Below are 24,460 nucleotides of genomic sequence, written 5' to 3'. Positions count from 1 at the left end.
GCCTCCTTTGTCATAGATTAATTGATCATAAGTGTGTGGGTTTATTTCTGGGCTTCCTATCCTGTTCCATTATCTATGTGTCTGTTTGTGCCAGTACCATACAGTTTTGATGACTAGCTTTATACTGTAGTCTGAAGTCAGCAAGCATGATTCCTCCAGCTCTGTTCTACTTTCTCAAGATTGTTTTAGTGATCTGGGGTCTTTGTGTTTCCATACAAATGAAAAATATTTTTGTTCTAGTTCTATGAAAAATGCCGTTGGTAATTTGATGGGAATTGCATTGAATCTGTAGACGGCCTTTGGTATTATAGTCATCTTAATAATATTGATTCTTCTAATCCAAGAACATGGTATATCAAACCATCTGTTTGTGTCATCTTCAAATTCTTTCATCAGTGACTTATAGTTTTTGGAGTACAGGTCTTTTGCCTCATTAGGTAGTTTTATTACTAGTTATTTTATTCTTTTTCATGAGTGGTAAATGAGATTTTTTCCTTAATTTCTCTTTCTGATAACAGAAATTGGCAGTTTATACAAATGCCACAGACTTCTGTATGTTAATTTTGTATCCAGTAACTTTAACAAGTTCATTGATGAGCTCTAGTATTTACCTGGTTGTGTCTTTAGGATTTTCTATGTATTGCATGACATTATCTGCAAACATTGACAGTTTTACTTCTTCTTTTCCAATTTGGATTCCTTTTATTTCTTTTTCTTGTCTGATTGCTGTGTCTAGGACTTCCAGAACTATGTTGAATAAAAGTGGTGAGTGTGGGCATCCTGTCTTGTTACAGATTTTAGCAAGAAGGCTTTCAGCTTTTCACCACTGATTATTATGTTGGCTGTGGGTTTGTCATAAATAGCTTTTATGATGTTGAGATATGTTCCCTCTATGCCTACTTTGGTAAGAGTTTCTATCATGAATGGATGTTGAATTTTATCAAATACTTTTTCTGCATCTATTGAGATGATCATGTGATTTTTGTCTTTTCTTTTGCTGACGTGGTGTATCACATTGATTGAATTGCATATGTTGAACCATCCTGTGACCCTGGGATGAATCTAACTTGCTTGTGGTATATTATCTGTTTTATGTGTTGTTGGATTCAGTTTACTAATACTTTGTTGAGAATTTTTGCATCTACATTCATCAAAGATATTGGCGTGTAATTTTCTTTCTTGGTAGTGTTTTTGTCTGGTTTTGGTATCAGGGTGATGGTGGCTTCATAGAATGTCTTTGGGAGTGTTCCTTCCTCCTCAATCTTTTGGAAGAGTTTGAGAAGGATTGGTATAAGTTCTTCTTTGTATTTTTGGTAGGATTGGTCTGTGAAGCCATCTGATCCTGGACTTTTGTTTGTAGGCATATGATTTTTTGTTTGTTTGTTTTTGTTTTTGGGGTTTTTTTTTTTACAGATTCTATTTCACCTCCAGTTATCGGTCTGTTCAAACTACTTTTTTTTTCCTTTATTCAGTTTTGGTGGAGCATATGTTTCTAGAAACTTGTCCATTTCTTCTAGGTTGTCTAATTTGTTGGCATATAATTGTTCATAATATTCTCTTTTGGTTTTAGGTATTTTTGTGGTATCGGTTGTTATTTCTCTTCTTTCATTCTTATTTTGTTTATTTGGGTCTTGTCTCTTTTCTCTTGGTGAGCCTGGCCAGAGGTTGTCAATTTTGTTTACGCTTTCAAAGAACCAGATCTGGATTTTACTGATTTTTTTCTATTAAAAAAAAAATCTCTATTTCTTCTCTGATTGTTATTATTTCCTTCCTTCTGATTTTAGGTTTTGTTTGTTCTTCTTTCTCTAATTCTTTTAGGTGGTAGGTTTGTTTATTTGAGGTTTTTCTTGTTTCTTGAAAAAGGCCTGTATGGCTATGAACTTCCCTCTAAGAACTGCTTTTGCTACATCCCATAGATTTTGTATGGTTGTTTTCATTGCCATTTGTCTCACGGTATTTTTAAATTTCCTCTTTGATGTCATTGTTTACCCATTGGTTTTTTAGTGGCATATTGTTTAGACTCCTTGTAATTGTTTTTTTCTTATTCCTTTCTCTGTCATTGATTTCTAGTTTCATGCAATTGTGGTCAGAAAAGATGCTTGAAATAATTTCTATCCTCTTAAATTTGTTGAGGCTTGTTTTGTGCTCTGTTATGTGCTCAATCTTAGAGAATGTTCTATGTACACTTGAAGAGAATGTGTATTCTGTTTTGGGGGGATGTAATGTGCTGAAAATATCAATTAAGTCTAGCTGTTCTATTAGATAATTTAGGATCTCTGTTCCTTTATTGATTTTCTGTCTAGAAGATCTGTCAATTGATGTGAGTGGGGTGTTAAAGTCTCCTACTATTATTGTATTCCTGTCAATTTCTTTATGTCTGCTAGTGTTTGTTTTATGTATTTGGGTGCATATATTTTAATGAGTGTAATATCCTCTTCTTCTATTGATCCTGTTATCATTATATATTGTCCTTCTTTATCTTTATGGCCTTTGTTTTAAAGTCTATTTTGTCTGATATGAGTATTGCGACCCCCGCTTTCTTGTCATTTCCATTTCCATGAAAGTTCTTTTTCTATTCTGATACTTTCAACCTGTGTGTGCTTTGCCCTAAAGTGGGTCTCATGTAGGCAGCATACTGTAGGCTCTAGTTTTTTTATCTGTCACTTTATGACTTTTGATTGGAACATTTAGTCCACTGACATTTAAAGTAATTATTGTATTTATTGTATACGTATTTATTGCCATTTTAAACCTTGTTTACCAGGTGACTTTGTATTCTTCTTCCTTTTTTTTTTTTTTGTTATTCCTATTGTGGTTTGATGATTTTTTTTTGTATTATGCTTGTTTTCTTCTTTTTGTGATTCTATTGCATGCCTTTGATTTCTGATTACTGTTTTTCAAGTATGTCAAGCCCTTCTTATATCTACTTGCTTTAGACTGGTAGTCATATAGGCTCAAACACATTCTAAAAAAAATCTACAGGTTCTTACTCTCCTCCCCCACATTTTATGACATCCTCTTTTACATCTTCGTGTTTATCCTTCTGCTGTTCATTGAGGTTATCATCACTTTAGCAAAAAGTTTTTTTTAATTTTTTAATCTGTGTACTGGCTTATTTAAGTGATTTACTTTCCAATTGTGATTTTTCTCTTTGCTATAGATTCTTGCTTCTTTTTTATTTAGAAAAGACCTTCCAAGATTTTTTTTAGGATAGGTTTAGTATTGCTGTATTCTTTTAGTTTTTGCTGGTCTGAGAAATTATTTGTCTCTTCTTCTATTCTAAGTGATAATCTTACTGGGTTGAGTATCCTAGGTTGCAGATTTTTTCCTTTCAGGACTCTGAATATATCATGCCACTCCCTTCTGGCCTGCAAAGTTTCTGTAGAGAAATCAGTTGGTAGCCTTATAGGGGTTCCCTTGCAATTAACTCTGTTTTTCTCTTTCTGCCTTTAGAATCCTCTCTTCATCTTTAAACTTTTGCTGTTTTGATTACAGTATGTCTTGGTGTTTGGGACCCTCTGTACGCCTTGTACTTGGACATGTTTCCTTCTTTAGGTTTGGGAAGTTTTCAGCCATGTCTTCAAATACATTTTTGAACCCCTTTTCTCTTTCTTCGCCTTCTGGGATCCCTATTATGCATAGATTGGCTCACTTTATATTATCCCATAGGTCTCTTGTATTGCTTTCATTTTTTTTTCCATTTGTCTTTCTTTCTGTTATTTTGATTGGATTTCCATTATTCTATCTTCCAGATCACTTATTCATTCTTCTGCATTATTCAATCTGCTATTCATTGCCTTTAGCTCAGCTTTTGTGTCAGAAATGAGTTTTCTAATTTTTCTAGGCTCTTTATAGTTTCTAGTTCCTTTTTACAGTAATTTGCATTTCTATCGATATATATATATATATATTTTGGCTGCACCACGTGGCTTGTGGGATCTTAGATCCCTGCATTGAACCTGGACCCTCAGTACTGAAAGCATGCAGAGGCCTAACCACTGGACCGCCAGGGAATTCCCTCAATAAACTTTAATTCCTTCTGTAGTTTCATAATCTTTTTAAAACTTGGTGTCTGAAGAGGTCTGTTTCATTGTTTGTTCTTTCAGGGGAATTTTCTTGATCTTTTAATTGGGAGTGGTTCCTCTGCTTCTTCATTTTACTTATACTTCTGATTCTATGAGTTTAGGAGAAACTGTGTTCTTGGAGGGTTGTTTTTATGAGGGAACATCCCTTTGTAGCCTGTGTGGTTTTAATATTTTTGGTGTGAGGGCTGTTTTTTGTATGGATGCCTGCCATGTCTTTCTTCAGTGTGTGCTGGCCGTTATCCCCTTGATAGGGGGTGTGACTGGTGTTGTGGTGACCAGAGCCTGCACTGAATGTTGAGTGGGGCCTCCTCTTTGTTCTGTGGCTGTCACTGCCCTATTGCAGGGCAGGGTCTGCTCCCTAGTTGTTGGAGCAGAAGCCACCAGATCCGTTTCTGAGCTGTGGTGTGAATAGGTGGATTGGAGCATGCCCACTGGGAGATGAGCCACTGAGTATTCCTTTGCTGGAGTTGTCCACCAGGGAGTGCGCTCTGTGGCATCACCTGAAACCTGTTGTGAGGGCTCACAAGTATGCTATTGTTGGCACTGCCCTTGGCCCTGGCTCAATTGTGGGAATGCTGGCAATCGTCCCTGGTGTCCCTCAGGTGCTCTGTTCACAAAGCCACCAGTGCAGATCCACTGAAGGTCAGGTACCAGGATCACAGCAGTCATGCACTTGGACCTGCCATGGGAACCATGGAGGCAGTCCAGACCCTGGCCCTGCCTCTGCATGCATGTCCCAACAGAGCCCACAGCTGCTAAGGCCAGACCTGACCCAGCTGTGGGAGTACCCATCGTCCACTTGGAAGTCCTGTAGGCACTGAGCTTACAAAGCGTGTGGTGGTGGCGTAAATCTGCAGAACACACGGCTGTGAGGGGAAGGCTCAGATTTCATCCCTGCTTCCTAAGTCATGCGGCCCCTGGAGAACAGCTCTGATTTCAACCCCACCTCTGTGTGTGGGCAATCTGCTGGCACTTACGAGCTCCCAGAGCTTGTAGAGGTGGCACCGAGCCAGTTGAGAGTGCACCAAGAAAGAGTCTGCTATGGAGGCCCCGCCCCTCCCTTCCCTCATGCATGTTAACAGTGGGGCTTCAATGGCAGCACCAGGACCACTGTGAGCACACAAAGAGTGAGGCTGCTATGGAGGCCCAGCCTCTCCCTTCATGCACCACTTAATGAAGGAGCTTCACTTCTATGGCAGGCCCAGGCTTCTTCCGTGTACAGCCCTGGCTGCAGCCATACCACACTCCAGCCCCTTCAAGCTGTCTCTGCACAGCCAACACCAGCCCTCTCCCTGGGTCTGTCCTCTAAGGTCCGAGTTTAGCACCCGGACCCACACCCAACAGCGAACAAGTCTCAGGCTGGCATGTGCAGGGCATGGCATGGACCATCTATGCAGCTCTCTTTCTGTTCTGCCTGCTGCCAACTTGCGGTTGTGCTCTCCTCCAAGCCTCTGAAGCTCCCTTTCTGTCCTGGCTGATCTCTCTGCCAGTGAAGGGGCTTCCCAGGATGTGGGAACTTCTGCTCTTTCACAGCTGCCACCTAGGGGCGCAGGTCCCATCCCAATTTCGTTTTTCTTTCGTCCTACCCAGTTATGTGGAGATCTTTCTTGCCATTTTGGGTGTCTGAGATATTCTGCCACCGTTCAGTAGGTATTCTGTGAGAACTGTCCACATGTATGAGTATTTTTGATGTATTTGTGGGAGGAGGTGAACTCCACATCCTGCTATTCCGGCATCTTCATTCTTCTCCCATAAAGCTTTGAATTAGCAAATTCACCTGCCAACTGAGTGCTTTCCAAGTGCAGGGAGCTGCTCTGGCACCAGGGTCGAAGTTGAATGACCAGATATGTGTTCAAGGACTTGCAGCCCAGAGGAAGCAGCCCTGAAGGTAACAGTCACAACACACTGTACAGGGAGCCACGTGAGCAGGGAAAAGACAGCACCTAACTGTGCCTAGGAGACTAGGGAGGGTAACTGACCAGATAACGTCATGGCTGAGATCTGAAGAGTAAGGATCCTCTTAGGAGACAAGAGGAGGGGAAGTGTGTCACAGGCAGAAGGGACAGGTCAGCAGAGTGGGGAGGGGAGAAATCAGAGCCGCTTGGATAATGGTGAGACATCTGTGGGGATGGCAGTGAAAACTGGATAGGTAGCTGGGACACACACCAGAACGGCCTTAGATGTCACATGAAAGTTATGAATTTCATTCTGAAATAATGGAAAGCTTTTCACAGTGAAGAAATGTCACCATCTGATTTGTGTTTTCACTGTCGAGGAAAGACCGAAAGGAGCTGGGACTCAGCAGAAAGCCCAGTGAGGAAATTAAGAAGCAGTGTGTGTTAGAAGGCTTGGGCTGCTATAACAAAATACCACAGACTGGGGGGCATAAACAACTGAAACCTATTTTCTCACAGTTCTGGAGGCTGGAAGTCCACGATCAAGGGGCCGGCAGGGTCGGGTTCTCCCAAGGCCTCTCTCCTTGGCCTGCAGGTCCTCACGTGGCCTCTTCTCTATGCACACACATCCCCGATGTCTCCACCTCTTCTTATAAGGGCACCCGTCATACTGGATTAGGGTGCCACCTAACTACCTCTTTAAAGACCCAATCTCCAGATATAGTCAGAGTCTCAGTTACTAGGGGTTAGGACTTCAATACGGAAATTTTTCTGTGGTGGCAGGGGGGGAACACAACTCAGTCCGTAACACAGTAAGAATGGAGAAGAGGGAAAATGGAAAGACAGTTAAGCAGAGATCAACATGGCCTGATTAGTGATGGGCCAGGTACACATAGGAGATAAGGAGGTCTGCTTGAGTTTTGGTTTTGGCAACCAGGTATGTGCTGGTGCTATCTGTCAAAAAAATGAATAAAGAAGGAGGCTTGGTATGACCAGAAAAATGAAGAGTTCAATTATCAACATGCTGCAACTGAAGTAGTAATTTCTAGTTAACAGGTAAGTATAAAAGTTTGGAAACTGAGGGTATATGAGATTGTCCAAAAAGAAAATGTGAAATAAGAACAGAAGGGAATGGAGTCTTGGTGAATAACATCAAAGGTGCCAAACATTAAGGGTGTGGAGGTCTATCCAGAGCGACAAAGAATGAGAGCAAAGTGACACAAAAATTAAGAGAGAGATGAACCGAATGGGAGATGGTTGTTAATTCCTAAGTCTTTTTCAGAAACTAAATGGTATTCTACTTCAAGGATCATAATATGTGCTTTTCATGAGTTCTAATTTTCCTGTGTTCGTAAACTAGGATCTCAGTATCCAGAATGCCTTCAAAATACCCTATCAATAGTATATAGCTTTCCCTATATCTTTTGCAAATTCTAAATCTTTAGAATGAGAAAATATCTTTAAAGCTAAAATATGATGTCATATATCTTAAACTGATCAGTACACTGATTTTTTTCGGGATTACTTACTCTTGACAATATTCCCATTTATGCTGGAATACAACTTTCGAGGTTATTTACAATGTATATGCCTTAAATACTGTAGAGGTGATAAGACATCTAATGGACTAATGTCTGAACGATATAATACATCTTGGCACACCAAGCAGCCTGAAATCTGTTCATGAAATCTATATCAACGGCGCTAGTGATTTAATGTAGAAAATAGAAAACAAGCTGCACAACGGAATAACATTTATCAGCTGTACTGTGAATATTATTTTTTCAACAGATACAGACACTTGAAAATTCCACAGTACTCCAGAGACCCAAAGGCACAGGATACAAGTGATTTATTATGTTTTTAAAAAGTGACCAAAGGGAATATTAATTCTGGAAGATTCTTAATCAATTCAACACTATTATACACTAGAGGAAAAAAAAATTTCCACAAACATTCCCTCACAAGGCCAGTAGTTTTATATTTACATAGTATTGTTATAGCAATTTAAAATGTTAATCTATGATACAATAATGTTACTTCAGGAAACATAAAAAATATAGTTTTTTTTTTTTAATAGCCATGCTCCCATTTTTGATGAAAGCTAGTCAGTTCATCCTAATGTTAGTTTGACACTTTACAAATGCACGAGAGATGCAGTCGGCTTAGTAAACCTGTATAACAGCAGCCATCAGACAGAGTAGACAGGGGGCTCCTCATCACTCAGGTCTGAGTCATCCTCATCTACCCCTTCAATGACCGACTTCTTCCCTTTACAGCAGGAGACAATCAACCCAATCACAAACACCTGCAAATGTAAACAAGCTGTATGTTATTTCTCAAACCTGAAGTCATCCAGAAAGCACCAAATTTAAAACCCAATAGCATTGCTGTGACACAAACAGGCCACCAGTGGTCACAGCATCCCTGGGACACCTGTACTTACCCCAAGAAAGGCCCAGTTACCAAAGTAGTAGGCGGCACTAAAGAACCAGAACTTGTGAAGGAACAGGTAGGTCCGGGTGACAGTACACTGATCTATAAAAACAAATAAAGGACTAGGGTAAAGTAGTTTCTCTCTTGAAATAGACTATTAATACTTGACCTAAAAGGTTATTAACCAAGACTAATTATCAGTGTTAAGAGACAGGATTGAAATCTAGGCCTATCTCCAAAGCCCACTCTTTCAATCACCTTAATATAAATTATCAACTAATATGACATATTTTTAAAAGTGAATGCCACCAATGTAACCCCAGCTCCTAGGTATAAAAAATTATATGGGCTAGTTTCAATTACTAGTGTAATTGAAATAGAAAAAGCATTTTAACCTGGAATGCCAGACACATCCTAAAACGAAATATACAAAGTTTTCCTGATGAAGAATGAAGAAAAGAAATGAAGAAAGTAATCACATGTGGTTAGCATTCTTTTCTAAGAATCCAACTGAGAGATTTTTTTGAGTTTTCTTTTCTTTTTAAGAATGCTATTGAAAAAATGGCTGCTGCTTAAAAAGAAATACAGAAAAATCATTATTTACTGATTTGCTTACTGTCTGAATTTTAGACAGCATTATAGCTTGAATTTAAAAAGAAATCCCTTACTTTTCTCCTTCAAAAAAAAAAAAAAAGTAACTTTTAAAGAGAAATTGGCAGACCAGTTACTTGGTATTTGTGTGAGACTCTGTACTATTTCACCCAAATACATTGTTTCCCTTAGTTTACAAAGTCCTTTATACATATATCTAGTAAAGGAAGTCTAAGGAAATACTTGTTTATGAAAACCACTTGTCCCATGGATTTCTGAAAAGTAGCATTAGGTTCTATTTTATCCCAACCCTCCCCCCGCTTCCCCTACAGTTCAGCACGTCCTTTGGGATGGCTCAATGCCCAGCTGGACAGACAGCCTCTGCTTCTGGCAGGAAAACATGCCATTTAACAGAGAAGCACCTTCCTCTCACAGGCAGGACAGCAATTTGATGCGGAGCCTCTAACCCCCAAGGGCCCCCTTCGTATTCCTTGTTCTCTTTCTTAGCACAAAAGTCTCAGAGGAATATTCCAAGCTTCCTAAGAAAACCCAAAAAGGTATCGGGCAGCAGGGGAGGGACAAATGTTTCTCTCCTGTCCTACAGCCCCTGGCCCCCCGGATCATGGCCTCACACCAGGCGCCAGAGCTCAGGCAGCAGAGACGCCTCCCTACAGAAAAAGCCACTCGTCAGCCACTCTGCCCCAGAGCAAATTCGCCCCTCGACCAACAGAAGGTGCTTCACAGTAATATAACGTACTCAATTTGCCACTTTTTCCACTGGATTGGCCTGAATATTCCCCAGTACCCATCAGAATACCTGGCATTCATATTCGGTATGACTGCTGAAAACCTCAACTTTTGAAAAAGGGGGTATTTTACTTTAAAATCCTATTGCTAAATAATACATTTTCTAATTTCTTTTGACTAAAATCTGACAAGATTCCAAGGACGTCAAAACAAGATGCTCTGAATGTGACTCGAAAATGAAAAGTATAACTTCAATGCCCAGCACGACAAAGCAAGTCCAGGCCCTGGTCTTGACAGACCTGGCGTCAGGTATCATTTGGTCACTTCTCTGCCATGTGAACGGGCAAGTCTGAACCACGAGACTCTGCTTGTCACCACACTTCCTGACAGGGTCACCCTGAAGACCAAACGAGGGTTGCAAAGTGGCAGTTAATGTCCACTTTCTTCTTCAAGATATACCAAGACCATGGTAAAGAATAAAAGTTTCAAGAGCTGCTCAAATGGTGCCAATAAAAACTCATCTTAAGAGTTTAGAAGGTTACGTGCACACTAGTAGTGAGGAAAATACTCGCTTCGGTATCAGTATCATGACTACTCTGTACATGTTCATTATTTTTCTGTCTCTACAGTCAAAACAGATACAAATGAATTTGGTGAAATTTAAATGTGTATAATTCAGTAAAAGGATACCAGCTGCACAGTAATATACCTTAAAATAAAAATAACCAATTTGAAATGAAGAACGGAAGGGGCTGTAAAAAATGCCTGTTCACAGTTATTTTAAAAACATCAACAGTATCTTTCATGGCTTAAGCATTACATGAGCTCTACTGCACAAGTACAAACCTGGTTTTTTAAAAAATAAATTTATTTATTTATTCATTTATTTATTTTTGGCTGAGTGGGGTCTTTGTTGCTGCGCAAGGGCTTTCTCTAGTTGCGGCGAGCGGGGGGTACTCTTCATTGCGATGCGTGGGCTTCTCATTGCAGTGGTTTCTCTTGATGCAGAGCACGGCCTCTAGGCGTGTGGGCTTCAGTAGTTGTGGCTCACGGGCTCCAGAGCGCAGGCTCAGTAGTTGTGGCGCACGGGCTTAGTTGCTCCGCGGCATGTGGGATCCTCCCAGACCGGGGCTCGAACCCGTGTCCCCTGCATTGGCAGGCGGATTCTAAACCACTGAGCCACCAGGGAAGCCCACAAACCTGTTTGTAAAGTTATTCAATCTTCTCAACATTGCTAATGCTCTGAACTTAAAAAATAAAAAGTTCTATGACTCATTTCCATACCTAAAGGTATTTGGGGGGTCAGAACTTGCGTGAACTAGAAATTTCAAGGCCAGAACAGGGATTAGAAGACAAAGGCTGAGCTGGCAAAAGCAGGTAGAACCAAATCACTTTTCCCAGGGGGTCTAATAATCCACTCAGTGACATTTTAAATTGGCTATACCGGCTGATTATTTTCCCCACCACAAAAAAAAAAAAATCCTAAATATTTTGCCGATCACGTTATTTTACATGTTTACCACTTTCAAAGGCTGGAGATTTGATGCAAGCCTTCTAAAATAAGAAAAAAATGTATGTTAGTGTTCTGCTTTGTTGTTGAAAAAGTATGTAACAGCTTTTATAGTTATCTTTATATGTATATATCATTATATTTATATGTGTATAAAGTGGCTGGCATATGTCCACAGAGGAATGTTAGTTAATAATCCCCATGCATATATTTTATGTTCGAGCAATAACTCCACATTGGATACACCATCCGCCACCTCCCAGATGCCCACCTGAATCATAGATATCTAGGAGATCTAGAGAGGTGTTTCTACTGCTATCTAAAAAAACTACAGTAAGTATTTCAAACTGGGTTTGGCCTTCAAAGTAAATGCGAATTCCTCAATTTAGGGAGTACATTCTAAAACCGGAATTGTTCAGGAGACTTCTGGCTGTTATTCCTCACAGGGACACATAAACTTCCAATTACACCAAAGAGTGCATGTTTACGATGAAAAACTAAAAACAGGGGTTCACACAAAAGGGCCATACAGTAAAGATCACGATTAAAGGAGCCAAGAAAGAACACCTGGAGCATATGAATAGAATCAAACTCCTGCCTCTACCCTCTCCCCCCATCTGTCCTCACTTATCATCAAACTAGATGAGTAACTACAAGAGAGTGCAAGTAAACCTCTGTTTCTCATGTAACAGCCGCCTTTATAAATATACCTGATAGATTTTATACTACTTATTTCTTGTTTCCTTTTAGACCACTGGTTATGTCATTGTTAATGTATGCTGACTGCCACTAACATAACTCTGCTCATTGACTACAATAAACAGCACCTTCTACTTTAAATATATTTTGAAAAACAATACTTAGAGCTGATTTAAGCCACCATTAGGTCATCACCATGTTACACCTTCACTTGAAATCAGCTTAGAATTAATTAACTCTATTTTTGTACTTTACTTATAAAACAAATCCTTATGTTACATGTGCATACAAAGAGAGGGCATTTGGGAAAATTCATGTACCACAGAGATTTTTAAAGCAATTTCTTTGTTTGACTAGTGACCAAAATACAGGGAGAAGACTGGACTATTTAGAACACCACTTCCTTCCTCATGGTTGCCCGTGATCACGCTAACTTCGGTTTCTGATTAGGGTCTTGCTACTATTGAACACCACAGACATACAAATCTTAACTGTAAACAGGCTAAGGATCTCAGGCTTTATTGTGATATGATTAGGAATTATTTATCAAATGGTTTTAACAAAACAAAGGGGATAATATGAGTGCACTGCAGGCTGGCAGAGGGAAATGAGAGTAGGAAGAGGTTCATCAAACCAGGAAACAAGGGTTCTCTGGTGGCACAGTGGTTGAGAGTCCGCCTGCCGATGCAGGGGACGCGGGTTCGTGCCCCGGTCCGGGAGGATCCCACATGCCGCGGAGCGGCTGGGCCCGTGAACCGTGGCCGCTGAGCCTGCACGTCCGGAGCCTGTGCTCCGCAACGGGAGAGGCCACAACAGTGAAAGGCCAGCGTACTGCAAAAAAACCCCCCAAAAACAGAACAAAAACACCCCCAAAAAACAAGCAAAAAATACCCAGGAAACAATCCAAGTGAAAACACAATCTGTCGGGATGAAAGGAAGGCTGGATCTGAGGTTCTGGGGAGTAAAATGCCAGTGAATAACTACTGTCAAATGGATTTACAGCATGTGAAATATATACGCACAAAAAGATTTGAGCAACTAGCAACATATATCCAAATAAGGGAGGGCAGAAAAAATTTAAATATGTAATAAAACCCAAAATTGTACGCTCATCTGAAACTTAACAAATGGCATACAGTTTAATAATGTTTTGTTAAATCTCACTGCAGGAGCTGGGCAAAAGGGAAAGAAGGAATTGGTGAACATCAAAAATCATAGAAATTCTAAAGGAAATTGATTTATTGTATTTTATGGATATATAAATTGTACCAGGCTAATAAAGATAGCACTTGCCACATGTTTTGTACTAAAGAGTAACTTTTTATAGTGACTCTTTTAAGAATCAGTATCATCTGTGTTGAGCTCTGATTACATTTTAGTAAGTTTAATGTATTTCAAAGATGCTAAAATATGTATTGCTCCTTTAAGAAAGAATGCACCTTATTTCATTTGTCTTGACCATATAAAAATTGGCTATATACAACTTATAAAGGAGAGTTTACAAAGGTAAGCATTAGCATAACATGTAGACACAATCTTAAACTGTATTAGTAAACTCTAAATTAATTAGATTTACTATTACTCTTAATTGTCCAAGACAGTAAAATATAAAACAACTGCTTTCTATTACTTTATCTTTTTCATAAAATGAGAGTAATTTAAGGGGTACAGCAGAAAATATTAGAGATAGAAAATTGAGATTTGGTTCTTGAGTCTGCCACTTATATTTACTGTGAGATTCTGGAATCATTTAACTTCTAAGTTATCAGTTTCTTTCTAAGTGTCATTGAGGTAATATCTACTTCTGATGGATAGTGATAAGATAAACTGAACTTCTGAGAATTAAATTAGAGAATTCTACATGTGCTTTAAAAAAAAAAAAAGGTTGATGTTTTAGGAGACAGCATCCTTAAGCAAGGATCTGTAAAAAGTGGTTGAGAAGTTTTACAAAATCACCTGGGCTGTCTTCAGAGTGGACTCCAAAGAACTGAGAAACCTTACAACCTAGTTAACTTCAGTGTACCGTCCTAGCTGAACTTTCATCAACACAATCAAAATGTCACCTAGAAAAAGAACTTCGACAGTAAGAGACTTTCTGGATCTCAAGCAAAACCCAAGAAAAATATGCTCTGATCAATACTTAATTTTCTGGTCTGCACGGCAACCTCACTTGACAACGGACACAATACATAAGGCTTTCTCAGCTGGATGATACCAGCCAATGTCAGTGAGGCCCTCTTCTAACTCCAGGCCCACCTAGAAACTATATGACTATAAATGTGGTTTTCCAGATTCCTTCCTCCATTGAGAATTCACTAGCCCTGAGCCTCTAGTTTCTTTAATGGTTATACTTCCTATGGTAAATTAATAAACTGCCATCTGGCCAAAACTTTGGTTTCCTCTCCACTTATCTGGAGTCAAATACAGATGCTGGAGATCAAGCAGGATTCTTAAATAATAATTCTATCTCCTCACTCTAACTTCAATATTGCTCTGCCCATTTGATGGGCAGAATTAAATCGAATGAGGCTATCAACACAGAGTTATTATTTGTCAGGTGAAAGATTATAAGTTTATAGTACTTAACCATGAAGGACTATTTTAACTTGCTGAACACAAAGCCTTCTGGTTCAAGAGGGTAGACTGAGCACAGTCATTTGTTTCCTGTCCTGTTTCCCAGGACCTCATTAAAGTTATGGAGCAGGAATAAAGCCAGGAGCAAACTTTAACAGTGAAGAGAATGGGTGGAAGGCCACCCGGTGATGGGAGACCTCAGCAATATTCTGGACGATGGAAAGCCACATTTGAAAGGTCTCCAGTTAAACAGCTGGTTTCCTTCTCATTTACTTTAAAATGTAACTTAAAATGTAACTTAAAATGTAACTCAGTCATAGAGTCCCCAGTGATGAGGCTTCCCAGGTTCCTGATACTTAAATACAAACTAGCATAAATATGAATGAATCATCAGATATATACAGAAAACGATCAGCAAGAGGGGAAAGAACAAGATAAACAGAAATGCTCCAAGATGAACTGAATTGTAATTTACTTAAAGGAAACAAGGAAACAATTAAGAAAAATGTTTAGTATCTTCACACATTGACAAAGATATTTCATCCATAAAACAAAGATGCTTGAAAAAGAAAAATGAGACACATAAAGTACCTCAAGGAAAGTACAAATTTGTTACATGAGATAAAAAATTCAGGGTATAGTTTGAAGATAAAGCTGAATACATATCCAAGAATCTAGAGCAGAATGGTAGGCTGAAAATACGAAATATGAGAGGAGACAGATGATGAACTGAAGATATCCAGCAACTAATGAACAAGAGCTCCCCAAGGGGAAAATGGAGAAAACAGAAACTATCAAGTTAACTTCAAAAGAAGAAACAGACTGGCGCTGGATTTCTCACCAGTCAAAAATGAAACACAGATGGTGCAATGCCTTTAAAATTCTAAAAGAAGTGAAGTCTTCCGTAGAATTCTAAGCACAAACCCATCAATTCTATCAATTGTGAGGATATAATACTTTTCAGATACACATTTTGCGCAAAGCATTTCTTTTCTTTAACTCTAGGTAAACTAAGAGCTTTGGGAAGGAAATCAAGAAAGAAGATACGGTTTCTAATGCAACAGAAGTCCAATGAACAGAAATTATAACATTAGAGCTGAACAGCACAATTAGAAAGCAATTAATCCAAAGAAAAGGGGTCAGTAGGTACTTAGAAGGAAGTAAATACAATGGGCTTCCTCGAACAGATAAAGTGAGCAAGAAGCGACAAGACACTAGGTAGATATCAATCTTATGATAGTTTAAGAACATTTTTTAACAAGAGAAAGAAAAAAAGGAACAAATTTAAAAAGTGGTTCAATTCTACAAATGCTGGTTGAACAAGGCAGAAAAATATACTCATATATATCTATGTTTTCTTATCCTCAAGGAGTTTACACGTTCCTATAAAAGGGTAGGACAGAGATAAGACACACAAATGACGATAGATTAAGACAGAGTAAGGTCATGTCATCAGAAGTATAAATGCTATGGGGATTCAAATGAAAAAAAAAAGAGGAATGGCACACGTGTTTGGAGATTCAAAAAAGAAGGTCAGGTTTGAAAGAAACCTTGTAAGATGGCCAGGATTCTGACTGACAAAGATGGGAGGAGATGAGTAGAAATTGGCTGTGACATTCCAAGAACAAACCGTTGAAAAGCAAAGGCGGAAAACATGGCCACGTTCAGGAAGTGTATGAAAAAAGGCTGGAAACATGCAGGACGGATTAAAGAGTGGAATCCTTCAATCCTCAGCTGAATTTATCAGATGGTACAGGGCAGCACTTAAGGTTCCTGGTGGAGGAATGACATTGTCAGAGGACTTGAGGACAGCGGTTTCCACAGTGTGGTTTCCAGACCAAAACCGTCAGAAAATTCTAGGGTCCCTCCTCAGATCCACTGAATCAAAACTTGTGCGATGTATTTCACAAGCGTTCCAAGTGATTCTGATGCACACGAAACTTCGATAACCACTGACTGCTTCAGAACAATTAGGCTAGCAGCACTGTGTAGCGTGGATCAGAGTGGAGCACTAATTAAAAGGCTCAGCAATTCGTGTGACATGTCATTTAGGTGAGATGTGAGGGTCACTATGGCAACAGGCTCTGCATCCCTTAGCAACTGATTAGCTGAAGAGAAAGTGAATGAAGATAACTGTGCATTGAAGAATGATGGTAGTAAAAGAAATAGTGAAGTAGGACATACGGTCCAAGACCTTATCTAATAGTTGGTACTTCCCCAATAATTATTCATTTTAAACATTTATATATATATAAAAGCACATTACCAAAGTAAGAAGGCTCTGTATATTATTTTCATATGGTTGATAAGTCTCATTTAGGACTACCCACAGATTAAGCTGACACGCTAACATCTTAATTTCGCTTTCTTCCTTGACCCCGCACACCACACCTCAACTACACACGTGCTTTCAGCCATAAGGGAAACCTAATGAAAAACTGTGCGGTAACCAAAGGGAGACGGAAGTTATCAGGTTCCTTATTAGTTCTCAGTTTATGATGGAATACCAAGAACAAAACAAAGTCAAACAGGTTCAAAGGGAAAAAAAGGACAGCCTTGAAAGTTGCAAATAGATGTTAAAAGAAAATTATTCTAGATATTATTAAATATAGAATATAAAATATTAAGCAATGTTTTCTAATTAAAACTCTAAAAACACAGACATAACCCCTTTCCTTTCTCTCTCATATGCTATACTCGACTCCTCAGCAAATCGCACTGGCTCTACCTTCAGAATCTATCCAGAATCTGACCACTTCCTGCCACTTCCACCACCACCAGAAGCTCTGCCTTGGATTCCTGCAAAAGTTCTCTCAACTTGCCTTTGCCCTTGGTTTATTATGGTCTATCTCAGGGGCTGGTAAACTTTACCCCCAAAGGATACATTTAGACCATTCCTTGTTTTTGTTAAGTTTTGCTGGAACACGGCCACGGCATCCGTGACGCACCGTGTACTGCAGCTTCTGTGCTGGTGGGGCAGAGCTGAGCAGTGTGGACCCTACTGTGGGTCCCACGGAGCCTAAAATATTGACTATCCGGTCCTTTAGAGAAAAAGGTTGCCAGGCCCCGGTCTACATATCACATCAAGTCATCTGCTCACACCCTTCTAGACTTTGCATCTGAGCATAAAACCTGAAGTCCTGAACCTTGATGACTTGCCCTTCCTCTTCCTCGTCCAGCCCCCCTCCCCCGCCCCACTCTGCACCTGCTGCCACCTTGGTCTGCAGGGCTTCTCCCCAGGAATCTCACTTCCTGAAGGTCGTTTTGCCCAGATGTCAGCTTCTCAGTAACGATTTCCTTTCTACTCTACTCTACTCAGCATTTCAAACCGTCCCTCCTCCTGTGCACCACTTACCCTCCTTGGGCACTTTATTTTTCTCCATAAAAATATGCTTACTCAGTAAGCTCCATGGGGACAGGAATGTTTGAGCTTTGTTCACTGTTGCGTCACTAGTACCTGGAATAGTGCCTGGCACATACTAGATATCAATATAAACATTTGTTACATGAAAAAGCAAGGAAGAATAGATAAGAAAAACTCAATGATCATGTGGAATCCTGGAAATTAAGACATTTATAAATTTATTTTAGAATTTCAAGACACACAGTCTTTGATTCTCAGTATTAGAAAAAATGATATGTCAATATCTTCCAAAGGTGTTCAAATTGCAAAGGCTGTTATTATTGTTGTATTCCTCAAATAAATAGGATAACTCTCTAAACAAGGCTATCAAAATTATCACAATTCTAGGTGACCTGACTTCCCCTCATCTTTAGACTAAATCTAACTGTCCTTAACTTTCCCATCCCCACCTCCAAATTTGCAGACTATAAGACAAAAACACCATATAGTGTTTTTTTTTAAAGGCCCCATGTGCTTGAGTCTGAGGGAAAGGGTTACATATATTGTCCTGAAGTGGATCTTCTTGTTACAAAATTCCAGAAAGCTAAAATTAATTAGCTTCACTTAACGTGGGGTAGGAGGTATTAAATTTAAAGTCCATATTCAAACCTGTCTTTTAAATCCACACAGAAAGAGTCTGGTACCATTTTCACTTAAATTACATTTATGGACCACCCACTTGGGCACACAGCACCACAGGAGACGTTAACAAATACTGTCACTGTCATCACAAAGCATCAGTGTCCCTTTTTAACCTCAGGCCATACAGCTAAGTTTCTAAGGAAATCTCCTTGACCAGCTTCATTTTCAGCCTCTTAAAATTGGCTTTCCTTAAAATGAGCTTTTTATTTATAACTGTATACCAAACATCAAATGTGAACTAGTGAAGCAACTCCTTTAATAAAACTAGTTTTAAACAGAAGTCTCTCCTGCAAAATACATTTTTCAATTAAAAAAAATTTTTATTTTATTTTTTTTTATTTTTAAATTTTGTTTACAGGCGAAAGTATTGGTAGGTAAAAAAAAGTCACCTGAATCCATTGTTAGTGATTATGTAAGTACTTGAGCACTACTCCTTAGTTACCTTGACTTATAAAATCTCCTGGAAGCTCAGAAGTTCAAGTAGAAAGAAATATTTCATATTCTGGGAAAAAGATGTTACCAAGAATTCGAGAAATACATTTTTTCAGGGAATTCCCTGGCGGTCTAGTGGTTAGGACTCTGTGCTTTCGCTGCTGAGAGTGCGGGTTCACTCCCTGGTTGGGGAACTAAGATCCCACAAAGCCCTGCGGCATGGTCAAAAGAAAAAAAATACATTTTTTTCAAAGTCTCAGTAACTATCCTCCCCACTGCTACCTTTCAACAAACTGGAAGGAAAAAAAGTCTTCTCTATAATCGATAGCTACTGGGCAGACACATGCCACTATCTGGTCTCTCACTGTTTTCATCCTTTAAAAGGCTTAACAGTGTTTTTTCGTTAGTTACAGAATAAAAGCTATTTATCAACAACAACAAAAAACAGTGAATATTTATTTCTTTATTCCACATCGTGTTTCCCGAAGGTACAGCCCGACTTTTTAATATATATTATATATATTATACATATATATATAATATATATATATATATATATATATATATATACACACACACACACATTTTTTCTTACTCAAGTAGAGCTGATTTACAAAGTTGGGTTAATTACTGCTGTACAGCAAAGCGATTCAGTTATGCATATATATATATATATACATTCTTTTCTTATATTCTTTTCCATTATGGTTTATCACAGGATATTGAATGTAGTTCCCTGTGCTGTACCGTAGGACCTTGTTGTTCAGCCATCCTGTGTGTGACAGTTTACATCTGCTAACCCCAAACTCCCACTCCATCCCTCCCCCACCCCCCTCCCCTTGGCAACCACAGGTCTGTTCTCTAGTCTGTGAGTCTGTTTCCGTTTCATAGATAAGTTCACTTGTGTCATATTTTAGATTCCACATGTAAGTGATATCATATGGTATTTGTCTTGCTATTTCTGATTTATCTTCACATAGTGTGATAATCTCTAAGTCCATCCATGTTGGTGCAAATGGCATTATTTCATTCTCTTTTATGGCTGAGGAGTATGCCATTGTATATATGTACCACATCTTCTTTATCCATTCATCTGTCGGTGGACATTTGGATTGTTTCCATGTCTTGGCTACTGTACACAGTGCTGCTATGAACATAGGGGTGCATGTATCTTTCTAAATTATAGTTTTATCTGAATATATGCCCAGGAGTGGGACTGCTGGATCATATGGTAATTCTATTTTTAGTTTTCTGAGGAACCTCCATACTGTTCTCCATAGTGGCTGCACCAGTTTATATTTCCACAAACAGTGTAGGAGGGTTCCCTTTCCTCCACATGCTCTCCAGCATTTGTTATTTGTAGACTTTTTAATGATGGTCATTCTGACCTGTGTGAGGTGGAACTTCCTTGTAGTTTTGATTTGCATTTCTCTAGTAATTAGCAACATTGAGAATCTTTTCATGGCCTGTATGTCTTCTTTGGAGAAATGTCTGTTTAGGTCTTCTGCCCATTTTTCAATTGGGTTGTTTTTTGTTGTTGTTGAATTGTATGAGCTGTTTGTGTATGTTGGAAAATAATTCCTTGTTGGTCGCATCATTTGCAGATATTTTCTCCCATTCTGCAGGCTGTCTTTTCGTTTTGTCTACGGTTTCCTTTGGTGAGCAAAATCTTGTAAGTTTGATTAGGTCCCATTTGTTTATTTTTGTTTTTATTTCTACTGCCTTAGGAGACTGACCTAAGAAAACACTGGTACAATTTATGCCAGAGAATGTATTGCCTATGATCTCTTCTAGGAGTTATATGGTATGTCTTTTGTTCAAGTATTTAAGCCATTTTGAGTTTTTGTGTTACGTGAGGGAATGTTCTAACTTCACTGATTTACATGCAGCTGTCCAGCTTTCCCAATACCACTTGATAAACAGACTGTCTTTTCTCCATTGTATGTTCCTGCTGAAGATTAACTGATCACAGGTGTGGTGGGTTTATTTCTGGGCTCTCTATTCTGCTCCACTGATCCATATTCTGTTTTTGTGCCAATACCACGCCATTTTGATTATTGTAGCTTTGTAGTATTGTCTGAAGTCTGGGAGGGTTACAGCTCCTGCTTTGTTCTTTCTCTTCAGGATTGCTTTGGCAATTCTGGGTCTTTTATGGTTCCATATAAATTTTAGGATTACTTGTTGTTTTACTTATGTGAAAAATGTCATGGGTAATTTGATAGGGATTGCATTAAATCTGTAGATTTCTTTGGGTAGTATGTCCATTTTAACATTATTAATTCTGCCAAGCATGGGATATCTTTCCATTTCTTTGAATCATCTTCAATTTCCTTTATTAATGTTTTATGGTTTTCACCACGTAAGTCTTTCACCTCCTTGGTCAGGTCTTCCTAAGTATTTTATTTTGGGGGATGTGATTTTTAAGGTATTGTTTGTTTACATTCCCTTTCTGATATTTCATTGTTAGTGTAAAGAAATGCAACCTATTTCTGTATGTTAATATTGTATACTGCTACCTTGCTATATTCATTTGTCAGTTCTAGTTGTTTTTGTGTGGAGTCTCTACGGTTTTCTAAATATAGTATCGTGTCATCTGCATATAATGACAACTTTACCTCTTACCTACCAATGTGAGTAACTTTTATTTCTTTTTTTTGTCTGATTGCTGTGGCTAGGACTTCCAATACTATGTTGAATAGAAGAGGTGACAGTGGGCATACCAGTCTTGTGCCAAATTTTCGTGGGAAGGCTTTCAGCATTTCACTGTTGAGCATTATTTTGGCTGTGAGTTTGTCATAAATAGTTTTTATTAGGTTGAGATATGTTCCCTCTATAACCACTTTGGTAAGAGTTTTTATCGTGAATGGATGTTGCATTTCTTTTCCTGCATCTACTGAGATGTTCATGTGGTTTCATCTTCTGTTTATGCAGTGTATCACATTGATTGATGTTAAGTATGCTGAACCATCCTTGTGAACTTGCAGACTGACTGCTACACAGTTTATGCACAAAAGCATAAAACATGAGATAATACATACATTCTTCCATCATCAAAAATATGGTAAATATTTTTCTGTCAAAACATATAAAGCTGTATCATTACCTTGTATGTAATGTTATTTCAAGTATCCTCATTGATGGGTAAATACCCAAGTTGTTTCTTTTTGTTTGCCATTTTTTTATTTAACCTTGGTGGGATGTGGAAACTGGTTAGTATTGGAGGAGCAAGAAAATGCAAATATGACTTCAAGATTTCCTTCTGAGTAAATAGTTTAGGGCACACAAAAGGCAGAGGACAACTCCTGCTACCCTATGAGATGAGGGTGACAGGTGGAAACTAAGTGGAAGAGGGAAGGAAAGGAGTTCAACCTTGGAATTGAGGTTTGAGGGGTTGGCAGGACATGCATTTTGGTATAGATAATCCAGATAGCGGTTAGAAGATAGGAATGGAAATCTAAGATTCTGAATTTATTGATTAAATTATTAATACCCCTTAAATTATCCAGAATAACTAGGCTTATTTATTGTCAACTGTCAAGTCTCCAAAACATGACTTAGAAAACCTCATTGATCTAGTAAAGCTACATTTATTAGACTAACTGCAGTGAGGGAGATCAAGGAGGGCAAAGGCAAACAGTATCTATAAGGTTTAAGGGGCTGGGTTGGACCACTTTAATCAAGGTCTTAGACACTGTGGGAAACAGGCTAGAATTGGGCTACGTTTGTGACATAGGTTTTGACGCAGTGAAATGAGAAAATCCGAAGCAAGTCTTCTTGGGCAATTCATCTTGGTAAGTAAGCTATTGGAGTTGTTTCACAGTAGGAATTGTCAACCATTTGTGTTTGTCCTCGGTGGTACTTAACTGGTACTTAACGCAGGGGCAGGGAAATGCGTCTGTGCCCAGAATTGTTGAGCATTAGCAACACAATGTTGGTGTCAGTTCCCCACATCTTATGGGATTAAAAAGCTTTTAAAACTTACAGAGCAGCATTTGGGAATGGTTTAAACTTTAGTCTACTATGAATTGTTAACAAGAGAGTGCCCTGGAATGGATAAGATGCTAGAGTTGGAGTACGTATGGAAAATATCCAGAGAGAAGGCACTAGGTTTCTGACACTATCATAAGGAGTGACTTTGACTAGAAAATCCTCCTGTTTCACTCACAGCTTTCTGAGCAAATGCTTAACATAAGAAAGTGTAAAAATTGCTCTATCTTTAAAAATAGGTGAGAAATTTATAGAAATATCTTAAATTGTTTAAGTAAGTTGGATTATATAACCAAACATAGAATACCATCTTTGCATGTAAATTGGTGGGTTATTTAAATATATGAAAAAATTCTTCAACAAGTTTTCAAGTATTATGTGCCCTTAGAGGTTTAATTTCTGAAGAGTTTTTATTATGTTCTTTGTGGATTTAAACTGTCCTTTTGCAGAGCCTCAAAAGGAAAAGATTCTGTAAACCTAGTCAAAGAATGACCCATTTTCCACAGCTTAATATTCCTATAATTAAACCAAGGTTTATTTGATGCTAGAAATTTATACCAGAAATGACAGGAAAATGTGAGAGACAAATTATTTTGTAGCAGATTCAAATCTAAAAGTAAACACAAAAGATCAACTCACTTGCACAAGAAAGTATACTTTTTAATCTAAATTGCTTAGGGAATTACCAGATAGCATACACTGTATTCACTAATTCTTATGTTCACAATATGTTCTGTCATTTTGTGGGGCAAAATTCATCATGTTGAACCACTGGGCATATCAATTTAAATTTTTTGGAATTTAAGAAAAATAATATATAGAAGTGTAAATTTTTAAAAGGATGCAAGTAATGTATAACTATATAAATAATGTAATTATAATACCCCCCAAATGGTAATTAGAAGTGGTTATCTTTAGTAATTCTGTATCGTGGCCTACATTTGATACTGTCAGTTTTAAAAATACTAGCCATCTGGTGGTGTACAGTGGTTCTCATGTGTTCTTTTCCCTCCCTTTTATCAGAAAACACTTATGTTTTCTGAACCATATATCATGTGATTTAACCTCTTAACAACAGAGCACTTTTTTTTTTTGCGGTACGCAGGCCTCTCACTGCTGCGGCCTCTCCCGTTGCAGAGCACAGGCTCCGGACGCGCAGGCCCAGGGGCCACAGTTCACAGGCCCAGCCACTCCGCGGCATGTGGGATCCTCCCGGACCGGGGCACGAACCCGTGTCCCCTGCATCGGCAGGCGGACTCTCAACCGCTGCGCCACCAGGGAAGCCCCAGAGCACTTTTTAATAGCTGGATGTTCTCTTACATAACCAGAGAACAGCTATTAAATTTAGGAATTTTAATAATGATTCTATTTTAAAAAATGTGCTGTACAGTCCATTCTTCGACATGTCATTTATCCCAGTGTATTTTTCACAGTGCATTTACCCTCTAGTGCAAGATCC

General features: G+C 38.7%; 1 protein-coding gene across 2 annotated transcripts in view; it reads right to left on the bottom strand.

Moving 5' to 3' along the window:
* Positions 1-7,729: 7,729 nt before the first annotated feature.
* LMBRD1 (LMBR1 domain containing 1) overlaps positions 7,730-24,460 on the bottom strand; it is a 116,310-nt gene continuing 99,579 nt past the window's right edge. For both annotated transcript variants that reach the window (XM_059083830.2, XM_067011390.1), the window contains 2 exons: positions 8,427-8,518; positions 7,730-8,288 (listed from right to left, as the gene is read on the bottom strand). In XM_059083830.2, the coding sequence (XP_058939813.1) occupies positions 8,172-8,288; positions 8,427-8,518 (209 nt within the window). In that variant the 3' untranslated portion in view covers positions 7,730-8,171. The remainder of the gene's footprint in view (positions 8,289-8,426; positions 8,519-24,460) is intronic.

This window comes from Kogia breviceps, chromosome 13 (genome assembly GCF_026419965.1).
Source record: "Kogia breviceps isolate mKogBre1 chromosome 13, mKogBre1 haplotype 1, whole genome shotgun sequence".
In the NCBI taxonomy this organism is placed as follows: Eukaryota; Metazoa; Chordata; class Mammalia; order Artiodactyla; family Physeteridae; genus Kogia; species Kogia breviceps.
The sequence above is the reverse complement of the archived record's forward strand: the minus strand, read 5'-3'. Positions and strand labels throughout refer to the sequence as shown.